We start from the raw sequence: 12,441 nt of genomic DNA on the forward strand, positions 1-12,441 counted from the left end.
AGTGACATAAGTACGAGGCCGAGGGCTAGGGCAGAAACCAGTTTATTCTAGGTCTGTGCAGCAAGCCAGCTGGGCTGCTGGGGCTAGAGGGGGACAGCCTAGGCCTCCACAGCCCAGCCGCTGCTGAGGCGGATATGGCGGATGATGTCCTGGATGGCTTCTGATGTAGTGCCCTGGCCCCCAATGTCCGGGGTGTGTATCTGCAGGAGATGGGCAAGCTTGGGCACGCAGCAGAGCCCCACCAACACCCAATCCCTACCCTGCAGGTGACCAGGGCTTCCCACTCTCACCTGTGGCTTGCAGGGGCTGGAACTGCCGCTAGGAAGGTAGTGGTACCAGCTAAGGCCCAGGAGCCCTAACCTACCTGGTACCACCCTCCCCTTGGGGGCAGCAGGAAACGCTGGGTCACCATCTCCAGCCCCTCAGGCATCACACTGGCTCAACCCAAGTTAAAGGAGAGTTTTGCGGAGGAAGGCAGGGGAGGGGAGAAGAGGAGCCTCACGTTTTCATTGTCCATGGATGCCAAGACAGCCTTGCGGATGGAGGTGGCGTAGGAGTGTAGCCTAAGAAAAAAAGGAGAGCAGGCCCTGGCCAGTTGGCTCAGTGGTAGAGCATCGGCCTGGCGTGCAGAAGTCCCGGGTTCGATTCCCGGCCAGGGCACACAGGAGAAGCACCCATCTGCTTCTCCACCCCTCCCCCTCTCCTTCCTCTCTGTCTCTCTCTTCCCCTCCCGCAGCCGAGGCTCCATTGGAGCAAAGATGGCCCGGGCACTGGGGATGGCTCCTTGGCCTCTGCCCCAGGCGCTGGAGTGGCTCTGGTAGTGACAGAGCGAAGCCCCAGAGAGGCAGAGCATCGCCCCCTGGTGGGCGTGCCGGGTGGATCCCGGTCGGGCACATATGGGAGTCTGTCTGACTGTCTCTCCCCGTTTCCAGCTTCAGAAAAATACAAAAAAAAAAAAAAAAAAAAAAAAAAAGGAGAGCAGCCTTCAGTCCTTGGAGCCTAGGGGACTGGTTCGGGGGGCTGATGGCCGGGCATCAGGAAGCCACTTACTTGAGGTGGTCGAGCATCATGCAACTTGCCAGTAGTGTAGCTGTAGGGTTGGCAATATTCTTATTGGCGATGCTCTTGCCTGTGTTCCTTGTAGCCTGGAAGAGGGAAGACGATGAAGGGGACAGTGAGTGTAAGAATGTAGGGAGTATGATCCCATTCATGTGAAGTGTCCAGACAGGCAAATCCAGAGACAAAAAGCAGAAGGGGAATAGAGAGTGACTGCTAATGGGGACAAGGTCTCCTTTTGAAGCAATGGAAATGTTCTAGAACTAGACAGAAGTGATGTACAACACTGTGGACATACTTAATACCCTATGTTGTTCATTTTTGAAATGGCTTTACTCTATGTTATGTGAATTTTACATCAGTTTTGTTTTTTGGTTGTTTTTCTTTTAATTGATTTTAGAGAGGAAGGGAGAGACAGGAACATCAATCTGTTCCTGTATGTGCCCTGACTGGGGATCGAACCTGGCAACCTCTGTGCTTCCAGACAATGCTCTAACCAACTAAGCTATCTGACTAGGGCTTACCTCAGTTAAAAAAAAAAACAAAAAAACAAAAAACCTTAAAAGGCCATGTATTGCATGATTCCACTTATACAAAATGTCTAAGAACAGGTAAATCCATACAACGGAAATCACATCAGTGGTTGCCAGGAGCAGGGATTTGGGGGAGGGGGAGTGACAGCTGACAAGTACAAGGTTTCTTTTTGGGGTTATAAAAACATTCTGGTGCCTGACCAGGCAGTGGCACAGTGGATAGAGCGTCAGACTGGGATACGGAAGGACCCAGGTTCAAGACCTAGAGGTCACCAGCTTAAGCGCGGGCTCATCTGGTTTGAGCAAAGCTCACCAGCTTGGACCCAAGGTTGCTGGCTCAAGCAAGGGATCACTCGATCTGCTAACGGCCCCCATGGTCAAAGCACATATGAGAAAGCAATCAATGAACAACTAAAGTGCCACAATGAAAAACTGATGACTGATGCTTCTCATCTCTCTCCATTCCTGTCTGTCTGTCCCTATCTATCCCTCTCTCTGACTCTGTCTCTGTAAAAAAAAAAAAAAAAAAAATTCTGGTGGTGGTTACACAACTCCGAATATTCTAAAAACCACTAAGTTGTGCACTTTCAGTGGGTAAAGTGGATGGTGTGTGAGCTACAGTTCAAAAACGGCAGCAGCCCTGGCGCCGCCAGCAGCACTCACCGTCTCAAACACAGCGTACACGTGGCCATAGTTGGCCCCAGCCACCAGGCCAGGGCCCCCGACCAGCCCTGCGCAGACATTGTTGACAATGTTCCCATAGAGATTGGGCATCACCATGACATCAAACTGCTGGGGCCGGGACACCAGCTGCAGGGCAAGGAGGGAGCAGACAGAAGCTTGAGCGTGAGAAGCCAGGGTATCCAGGGCGGGCAGCCAGAGCTCCGTGGGTTCACTACCTGCATGGTGGTGTTATCCACAATCATATTCTCAAAGGTGATCTGGGGATAGCGAGCTGCCACCTCCTTGCAGCACTGGAGGAAAAGTCCATCGCCTAGTTTCCTATAGGGGTACACAGGACACCAGCTTGGCCACTGCAATGGTCAGCTGAGAGGATGTAGTACGCAGATGGCCACAGAAAGCTGGATTCTAACCTCTAGCCAGTCCCTCATCTACAAAATGGGCAGAATTCTGCTCCACCTCCCCCAAGTGTGCACTGGGGCAAGGTCACGGCTGGACATAGGCAACAGGGCACAACCCTGAGTGTAGCCCCTTGGTGGACAGTCAGGGTCCTGGGCCCCAAGTCCCTAAGAGCAGGCCAAGTGGGCTGCTCAATTCAGCTGCTTCAGGGCTAGTGGCAGGGGCGGGAGCGTACATAATGTTGGCCTTGTGCACGGCCGTCACTTTCTTGCGCCCGCTCTCGTGCGCCAGCTGGAAGGCGTACTCAGCGATGCGCAGGGACTTGGCCTTGGTGATGATCTTCAGGCTCTCCACCACTCCCGCCACGCTCTGAGGAGGGGACAAGGAGAGAGACCGTGTCCTATTTGATCCTGCTCTCTCACAGACTTCTCTTTGGGCACAGCCTTCCTTCCTGCTGCCCTCAGCGGGCTCGTTCCTGGCCCCCACAGCCTGAGACGGGGCGGCCCGGACTCACTCACCTCATGCTCCAGGCTGCTGTACTCGCCCTCCGTGTTCTCCCGGACAATGAGGATGTCGATGTCCCTGTGTCGGGTCACCACTCCTGGCAAACTCTTACAGTGGATGACATTGGCATAGAGGTCTAGGCTGGTACTGGGCACACAGAGAAAGAGAGACAGGCACTAGCCAGTGCCACCACTCTACTGGCATGGCCTATCGTAGCTACCCAAGTGCCCACCCCTGCTGAGCCCCCAACTGTGCACTTGGCTCTCACCGAAGGATGTTGTTGCGGGATTTGTGGGATGGTGGTAAGTTATGGTTTGTTTCGATATTTCCTGCAGGACAGAAACAAGAAAGGCAGTCTGAAGGAGTCCCCAGGCTCAGCTGTGCAACCATATTCCCCTTCCTGACCCAGGGAACGCACACCAAAGGCGCTCCAACCACAGAAGATGGCTTCTGGCAGTAGAAATACTTCTCAGAACACTAGAGTGTAACTTCCAACATAAGCCCCATGAGGGGAGGAGGGTGTGTGTGTGTTCACTTCACTGATGGGTTCTCTAGAAGAGCACCTGGCACATACCAGACACTCAGTAAATACTGAATGAATGAATAAATGAAGGAGGCTTAACAGCTACCCCGGAGGTACTGCCAGGCCCTGGGAGAACGGCAAGACCAGGGTCTAGCTGGATAGAAAGTGACCACCCCTGCTTATTAACAGGCCAGCCGGCCAGGCTGGTGCCAGCAAGGTGACCTTGGCCAGGGTTACTGTCAGGCTCTACAACAAGGTGCCAAACAAGCCCCACCTCAGGGGCAGGAAGGGGCTGCCTCAAAAAAGACCAGAGCACCTGACCAGGCGGCGGTGCAGTGGATAGAGTGTCAGACTGGGATGCGGAAGGACCCAGGTTCAAGACCCCGAGGTCGTCAGCTTGAGCACCATCTCATCTGGCTTGAGCAAAAAAAAGCTCACCAGCTTGGACCCAAGGTCTCTGGCTCGAGCAAGGGGTTACTCAGTCTGCTGTAGCCCCATGATCAGGGCACATACGAGAAAGCAATCAATGAACAAATAAGGTGTCGCAACAAAAAACTGATGATTGATGCTTCTCATCTCTCTCCGTTCCTGTCTGTCTGTCCCTATCTATCCCTCTCTCTGACTCTCTCTCTGTCCCTGTAAATAAAAATAAAATAAAATAAAATAAAATATGCTATTAAAAAAAATAAACCCCAGAGCTTGGCCTTGGTTGGACTGAGGGCACCAGAGCAAGTGCAGCAGGGAGACAGCAGCCAGAGGGGGCCGAGTAAAAGAGGCTCTTCTCAGGGCCACCAGAGCCACCGGCCCCTCCAGGTCATGCCCTGCCTGGACTGCTCTCACCCCGAGTGCCCCAGGCACACTGTGGTTGGCATGTTAGCCCCTCCACTTGACTGCCACAATCTAGGGCTCTACTTCGGTTCACCTTCGCTCACACACTCACACCAAGCAGTGACTGGAACAATTTAAGAACCTTGATCAAACCAAGGCGAACTCAGGAGTGGCTAGAATTCTTGCCTGTAACATCTGTAGCTGTGCCGCCTAGAGCCAAGGCAACAGGCAGAGGTTGAGAACTGCCTCTCTGTGACACTTGGTTTGAGAAGACAGACTCTGAGCGTCAAAGCTGACCCCAACAGAGAGAGTTGCCTTAAGAGGGATGGGGGGGGAGGCAGCCCATTACTGGACAGGCTCCCGCACAGCCTACTAGCACCAAGATCTCAGAATCACAGCACGGACAGACCCCCAGAAGCTTCCACCCACCTTCCTGGAAAAGGGTCCTCCCTAGCCAGAAAAGCTCTGAAGTCAGAGCTATGGGGCCCCGGGGGACAAGTACCAGCTCAGAAGTGAATTCATTGTGCACACTGTCCTATCCTGGCCCTCAAGCTCACCCTTCAAAGCCACGCGGTTCCGGCGGATGGCCATGACAGCATTGCGGATGTCCTCTTCATCAGCATTGGAGCTCACGTGCACCTCTTCAAAGTCCACGGGCACACACGCGTGCCTGGGGCAAAAGTGAATCAGGGCGGCTGGCCGTGGGCCTCCCCCACACCTCTTCTAAGAGGCCTGCCTGGACCATGGCTACAGAAGCCTCTTTCCTGCTGCTGCCCACCCTGACTTGGTGCTGTCTGACAGGAGACTGGGCCCACCTACAGCAACTGATGGGGACTTGCTTGAACTTCACAACACGGTAAGACTGGTGCAACCCTGTCTGACTGGTGGTGGCACAATGGACAGAGGGTCAACCTGGGATGCTAAGGTCCCAGGCCTGAAACCCCAAAGTTGCCGGCTTGAGCGCAGGCTCACCTGGCTTAAGGGCAGGGTTGCAGGCTTGAGCACAGGATCATCAACATGATCCCAAGGTCACTGGCTTGAGCCCTGCTACCACACCCCCGCCATTAAGGCACACATGAGAAGAATCAATGAACAACTAAAGTGACACAACTACAGGTTGATGCTCCCCATCTCTCCCTCTTCCTGTCTAGCTCTCTAAATGCATACATACATACATACATAAATAAAGGCTGGTGCCCCTTTCCCCATGCCCAGGCCACCTGGTGGGATTACCAGCACCGTAATGAAAGGCCTGGCCTTATAACCCTCCTACCACTGGCTCTCTGAGTGCTTGGGCAAAGTCCCAGCCAATGGGCTTCCGGGCTTACTGCTTCTCTGGCACAAAGTTCTCAGGGTACCCCCTGGCTGGTCCTGGGGCACAACCTTCTCAAGGGGAACAGTCAAGAGCAGGTGGGCCCAGGGGCTCCATACCTGAACACAGACTTGACGTGCAACATGAGCTCCGGCCCAATGCCATCCCCTGGGATCATGGTCACAGTGTGCCGCCCACCATACTTTGCTGAGGGAGGCTGGCAGGAGGGGAAGAGTGAAGGCAGGCTTTTAGTTCCCTTCCTCCCACCAGCACTGACCCGGCAGGCCAGCCGACCGTGAAGTGTCAACTTGGGGTGCCCTAGCCCTGAGCCCCCCCATCCCAGACGTTGCTCACAGAGCCTCCCTGGTCACAAGGATAGCAGCAGAAACAGTCCTCGCCCCCACCCACACTCGGGTCAATCCCAAAGCACCTAAAAGCCCCAAATCTAGTAGGTAAAACAAATACTCACAATCGTTTGTTGCTAGAGCAGGAACAGGAAAGAAGACTCAGATCAGCCAACGTTGGAAGAACAAGCTGTGGCTTTTCCCTGGGGATACTGTCTAGCACAGCTCAGGTAAGGAGGAGGGGTGGGTGACCTCTGGAGACCATGCCTCAGAGGGAAGGACCCAGAGGACCAGGGAGCAAAGAGGCACAGCACACACATGAGCATATGCACACATGCAGGAACACAAATACACACAAGTGCAAGCACGCACGCACACACCCTCATACAGGCAAGTACTCACTGAGAAGCTCCTCCGGGTGGCCTCATGGGCGCCTAGAATCTGGCAAAGAGAAATCAGATGCTAGTGGCTGCTGTCCATACCAGAAAGTCAATTTGGCAAGACAAAGCGACTGTCCCCACAACGCCCAGACAGGCCTTGCATCCCCTCCACATCACCTCTTCCACTTTGCCCATGCACACTGTCTGGAGAACAGCAGCATACCGTGCATGCCCAGACAGATGGCTCCAGAGCCGGTTTCCCGGGACCAGCCTGCTGAAGCGCCACGGAGGATATCATAACCCTCTATACCTCCTTCAAGTCCATGTCAGTTTTTTAAAAAATGTTTGTGTCGCCCTCTCTCCCCTTAAGTTGTTTGATTTTTTTTTAAAGAGAGAGACAGACAGGAAGGGAGAGTGATAAGAAGCATCAACTTATAGCTAAGGCACTTTAGTTGTTCACTGATTGCTTCTCATATGTGCCTTGACCAGGTGGTTCCAGCTGAGCCAGTGACCCCTTGCTCAAGCCAGTGACCGTGGGATCATGTTGATGATCCCACACTCAAGCAGCAACTCTGCGCTCAAGCTGGTGAGCCTGTGCCCAAGATGGATGAGCCCGCGCCCAAGCCGGCAACCTCGGGGTTTCAAACCCAGGACCTCAGCATCCCTGGTCAATGCTCTATCCGCTGCACCACCACTGGTCAGGCCTGATTATTTTTTGGTCATGTACTTCTGTTCAGTGGTGTCTGTAACATGGAAAAATTAGTACACTAAACATGGTACAAAAAGGAAATCATTGTAACAAAGCAGAAAGCCACGAAGACAATCATTTTATCATTTTAAATCATTTTTCCTTATTACAAAAGCAGCATATAGTCAGAACATGGAGATCAGAAGAATAAGACAGCACCCAGCTCCTCCTCCAGAGATAAGCACTGTTGGGAATCGCTCTCCAGAATCAGAAATCCAAAGCAAACATGCAGGAAAAAATCCAACCATTTTTAGAACAGACGCCAATCTTTTGGAAGGCTTTCATAAAGGACTATAAAACTGATTCACAACCTGTATGTACAACAAATGTCCTCAATTCTGACTCAGAACATCCGTGTTTGGCCACATCGTTGCCATGCTTGACAGCTTCAGAGCAAAAGCCACCAAACCAAATAGGACAGGTGTTGAGAAGTGATGTATCTGAAGTCCCCACATTGTCCTGGAGGGAGAAGCCCTCATCCAAGGTCCCACTGCGAGGGGGCAACACCTTCCTCCCTGCTGTGTCCAACCTCATGTCCCTAGAGCCAAAGAGGCAGAGGCAGCGCCAAGGTCCTCCTTGTCACTTGGGGATGCCTTGCCACTTGCCTGTGTGGAGCGAGCCTTCTAGCCAACAGCAGGGTTGCTGTGGCCCTTTCTTTCTTTCTCTTTTTGATTGATTGATTTTAGAAGAGACAAAGAGAGAAAGTGGAGGGGGGTAGAGAGGGAGGGAGAGTGATAAAGAGAGAGAAGCATTCACTTGTTGTTCCACTTAATTGTGCATTCATTGGCTGCTTCTTATATGTGCCCTGACTGGGGATCAAAGCCACAACCTTGGTGTTCGGGGATGATACTCTAATGGACTTAGCTAACTGGCCAGGGCCTGTGGCCATTTCTCAAAGAGCCATGTCTTCCTACTAGAAGTCTAGAAAGCTCAAGCAGAAACGAGCCACCCCCAGCTGAGTCTCCTGACCAGTATTCACAAGGCATCCACTTACAAGAGCTCTGGAGCACAGGTGTGCCACTCACTCACTACAGCCAGCGGCTAGGACGGGGGTGACTGCTAGGACAAGATGCTCCAGGGGTGTCTGCTGATCCATGTGACCCCTGGAGTTGTAGGCACAGGCAACCCTTCAGGCTTTTGTTTTCCTCCTAGCACCTGTCAATATTTGGATTCATTTTATTTATAGGCTCCTGATACAAACTTGTAGAAGAAGGCTCAGACTGCTCTTCCTCCAGGGAAGCCTTCCCAGGTTCCCTAAGGATGCTGAGCTATTGGTACCAGCTCCCCATCACACCCTGGGCCTCCTAAAGCCCTACTTCAATTCCTCCCTCTCCACAATCTCCCTAGGTTGTTGCCCCTAAAGTGGAGGCCAAGTCTGTCCAGTCCCCCACTGTCACCCCAAGACGCAGAAGAATGCCTGACCCAGAGCTAGGATTCAAAAAACATTTCCTGAATGAATGAACACATCAGAAAATGAAGGAAGAGCCTGGCCTGTGGTGGCACAGTGGATAAAGTGTCAACCTAGAATGCTGAGGTCACCGGTTTGAAATTCTGGGCTTGCCTGGTCAAGGCACATACAACAAGCAATCAGTAAACAACTAAAGTGCCCTGGCTGGATAAGCTCAGATGGTTAGAGCATCCTCCCAAAGCGCAGAGGTTGCTGGTTTAATCCCCGGTCAGGGCACATACAGGAACAGAGTGATGTTTCTGTCTCTCTCTCTCTCTCTCCCTCCCTTTCTCTCTCTAAAATCTATAAATAATTTTTTTTTTTAGCAAGAGAGACAGGAAGGGAGAGAGATGAGAAGCATCGATTCTTCACTGCGGCATCATAATTGTTCACTGATTGCTATTTCATATGTGCCTTGATGGGGGGGGCTTTCAGCAGAACGAGTGACCTCTTGCTCAAGCCAGCGACCTTGGACTCAAGCCAGCGACCTTGGGTTTCAAGCCAGCAACCATGGTATGATTCCACGCTCAAGTTAGTGGACCCGCGCTCAAGCTGGTGAGCCTGCACTCAAGCGGCAACCTTGGGGTTTCAAACCTGGGTCCTCAGCATCCCAGTCTATCCACTACGCCATTGCCTGGTCAGGCAATAAATAAACTTTTTATTTATTTATTTTTTAAATATTTTATTTATTGATTTTTTAGAGAGAGAGAAGAGAGAGAGATAGAGAGAGAGAGAAGGGGGAGGAGCAGGAAGCATCAACTCCCACATGTGCCTTGACCAGGCAAGCCCAAGGTTTCGAACCGGCGACCTCAGTGTTCCAGGTCGACGCTTTATCCTACTGCGCCATCACAGGTCAGGCCATAAATAAACCTTTTAAAAATGAACACCTAAAGTGAAGGAGCTATAAGTTGCTACTTCTTACTCCCCCACTTCTCTCTCTCCTTTCTCTGTAAAATCAATAAATAAAGTATCTTAAAAAAATTTTTTTTAAAAAAGAAAGTGAAGGAAGAGATGGAGGGCTTCTGGGGCTAGGAAAACCATGGTCCAAATCCACACCCACTACTTTGGTAGCTCAGCTTCCTGTCCTCACCTGAAATCCATGGAACAGAGGCACTTACATTACCTGCCTGCAGAAGAATTAAGCAAGAGGAGATGTGCAAGCTGTTCAGTCCATAACAAGGCACCAGAACTGTGCAAAGGCATACCTGCCCCTTCAACTCAACAACCTCTCAGGCCAGTATTTAAGGCTGGTGTCCAATGGCGAGCATGCTGGGCTGACCTCTGCAGCTCCTGGTAGTAATTCTTCCTGGGCATCAGCCCCCTTAAGTCCACTAGCACTGGACAGGTAACTCGGGTGTGGTGGTGAGCCAGACCTTGCACGCTGGCTCTGCTTCCGGGCAACTCCTCTCCCTCATCTTGGATTATATCACCACCACCAGGGCTGAACCTCTTCCTCACCTGGTCCCTATCCTGGATGTTCCTTCCAGCTTTGACCAAAGACTCCGAAAGCTCTCACGATAGAGACTTTCCTGACTGTGCTCTGGACAGATGCAGACACCATCCTTCAGGGTTAGAGATTCTGCTTCACATCCAGGCCCAGTGAAGCTACCCATCAAAGGAGCTTGGTATGCGGCAGGATGGGATAGATGGCTTCCTGCTCATTCCTCAAGCAGGAGGGTAGACCGTCAGCCCTTGTTCTTTGATGGTGCTAAGGAAAGAAAGGAGTCCACAGCGGAATGTGTTCCTGCCAAAAGGCTCCCACACTCCACAGCTTAGTGAGGCTTTTCTCTTCGCATGTTTTTGTTGGATAAAGTCTCAATGGTGCATGTTTTCCCACAAGGTCTCAGTTAATGGGAGCAAAGATCTGGGGTTCACTTCTAAAGGTTCCCATACCCAGGACAACTGGTCTCAGAACAAGGCACTGCCCAGATTATTCACAGCCCCCCACACCCACCCCAACATGGACACAAGCAAGCATACAAGGGAGATCAGAGAGTAGACAAATGTCTTCACCAAGACCCTGTGGGAGCCTAGCTGCCAGAGTGAGTAGTCAGGGCCTCTGGAATGTCTCTCATCAACAAGGTGGGAGAAATGAGCATTCTAAACAAAACTTCACAAAGCATAAACTCGCCCTGGCCAGTTGGCTCAGCGGTAGAGCGTCGGCCTGGCGTGCGGGGGACCCGCGTTCGATTCCGGCCAGGGCACATAGGAGAAGCGCCCATTTGCTTCTCCACCCCCCCCCCTTCCTCTCTGTCTCTCTCTTCCCCTCCCGCAGCCAAGGCTCCATTGGAGCAAAGATGGCCCGGGCACTGGGGATGGCTCCTTGGCCTCTGCCCCAGGCGCTAGAGTGGCTCTGGTTGTGGCAGAGCATCGCCCCCTGGTGGATCCCGGTCGGGCGCATGCGGGAGTCTGTCTGACTGTCTCTCCCCGTTTCCAGCTTCAGAAAAATACAAAAAACAAAAACAAAACAAAACAAAGCATAAACTCTTACAGGGCTGTCTTCCCCAGGGGTCAGAGAGGGAAGCATGGCAAGAGTTCTCCACAAGGAGTGTCAGCAAAGTTGCAGAGTTTTGGAAGGTCAGAGTTGGCTGTGTCCTTTGAATTCCTTTGAGACAGAGGGGAAACTGAAGCCCAGATAGAGGAGGGGCCAGGTCTAAGGCCACACAGTGGGTCAGTAGGGTTGCCAGGCCTGGAGATCATTATCTCTTGTCCCCCCCAGGCCAGTCCTGACTGCCAATGCTTCAGATGGCTTCCAACCCACCCAGGGACTAAATGATCCTCATGTAAGTGTGTAAAGAGAGAGGGAATCAGACCCGAATAACCACGATCCTAAACAAAGAACTCCGGAACCAAAGTCCCAGGGACCTTCCACTCTGCCAATCTCAGAAACCCTAGCTTCCTCCTATTCTGAGCACCTGTGGTAGGGAAGAAAATGGACTGTAAGAATGTCGAGGGGGAAGGCTGAGAGTATTGGCAAAGTCCAATTCTCCCTCTCCACTGGGACGTGTGGCGAAACAGCCGTCCACAAGAGACACCCGGGGAACGTCGGCAGGGAACGGGATTCCCAAGGCGGCAAGAACAAGGCCGGCCAAGATACGTGACCGCCTCGAGAGGGGTCCCACAAAGGCAGTAGGAAGGAGACACTTGGGCCGCCGGGACCCACTCTGTCCATCTGTTCAGAGATCACCCAACACAAGATGCAGACCCCAGCGGAAGCCCAACCAACGCCAACTGTGGCCAATCCCCTCACTGACAACGGAGGCAGCTAATCAACTCCGGCGCACAACTCCCTCCCCGCCCCTCACTGAGCCTGTAACCAATCGGACTCCAGGGCTCTCTGGGAGCGGAGGCCCCAGTTCAGACCCCACAAGGGGCAACGACCCCCAGCCAGCGCGGCTGTCCTTACGGCTCACTACCCCGTCTCACCTCCCAAGGACGGCAGAGGAGGGCCGGCCTCACCGCTACCTTCACAGCGCCGCCGAAAACCATCGCCACCTTCAGCGCCATGACGGAGAGTGGGAATCACGGCACGTACAGACTCGCAGACACCGCCCTCGCGAGAGTTCGGAGGACCGCAAAGTTTGCGGAGTAGACGCACGTCTAGCAGTGCGCATGCGCATGGCTTGCCGGTTCTCACGCCTTTTTCCGGCGCCGGGAGTACAGCTGCCGCCATCTTAGGGGGCGCC

General features: G+C 52.8%; 1 protein-coding gene across 2 annotated transcripts; it reads right to left on the bottom strand.

Annotated features, from left to right (window-relative positions):
* Positions 1 to 26: 26 nt before the first annotated feature.
* IDH3G (isocitrate dehydrogenase (NAD(+)) 3 non-catalytic subunit gamma) lies at positions 27 to 12,338 on the bottom strand. Of its 2 annotated transcripts, XM_066356641.1 has the most exons (13): positions 12,182 to 12,338; positions 6,583 to 6,621; positions 6,306 to 6,317; positions 5,956 to 6,053; positions 5,082 to 5,194; positions 3,442 to 3,502; positions 3,188 to 3,320; positions 2,905 to 3,038; positions 2,489 to 2,591; positions 2,253 to 2,399; positions 1,051 to 1,145; positions 503 to 563; positions 27 to 200 (listed from the first exon to the last, which is right to left on the bottom strand). In XM_066356641.1, the coding sequence occupies exons 1-13, from the start codon at positions 12,260 to 12,262 to the stop codon at positions 99 to 101; spliced, it is 1,179 nt and encodes a 392-aa protein (XP_066212738.1). In that variant the 5' UTR covers positions 12,263 to 12,338; the 3' UTR covers positions 27 to 98. The 2 variants fall into 2 exon arrangements, with proteins under 2 accessions (XP_066212738.1, XP_066212739.1); XM_066356642.1 differs by lacking the exon at positions 6,306 to 6,317.
* Positions 12,339 to 12,441: the final 103 nt, after the last annotated feature.

This window comes from Saccopteryx leptura, chromosome X, assembly GCF_036850995.1.
Source record: "Saccopteryx leptura isolate mSacLep1 chromosome X, mSacLep1_pri_phased_curated, whole genome shotgun sequence".
In the NCBI taxonomy this organism is placed as follows: domain Eukaryota; kingdom Metazoa; phylum Chordata; class Mammalia; order Chiroptera; family Emballonuridae; genus Saccopteryx; species Saccopteryx leptura.

Coding starts and splice junctions, on each gene's coding strand:
- IDH3G (XM_066356641.1), bottom strand. CDS start 12,262: ATGGCGCTGAAGGTGGCGATGGTTTTCGGCGGCGCTGTGAAGGTAGCG. Junction 2,400..2,488: donor TGGATAACACCACCATGCAG/GTAGTGAACCCA, acceptor CTTGCCCTGCAG/CTGGTGTCCCGGCCCCAGCA. Junction 201..502: donor CATCCATGGACAATGAAAAC/GTGAGGCTCCTC, acceptor CATCTCCTGCAG/ATACACACCCCGGACATTGG.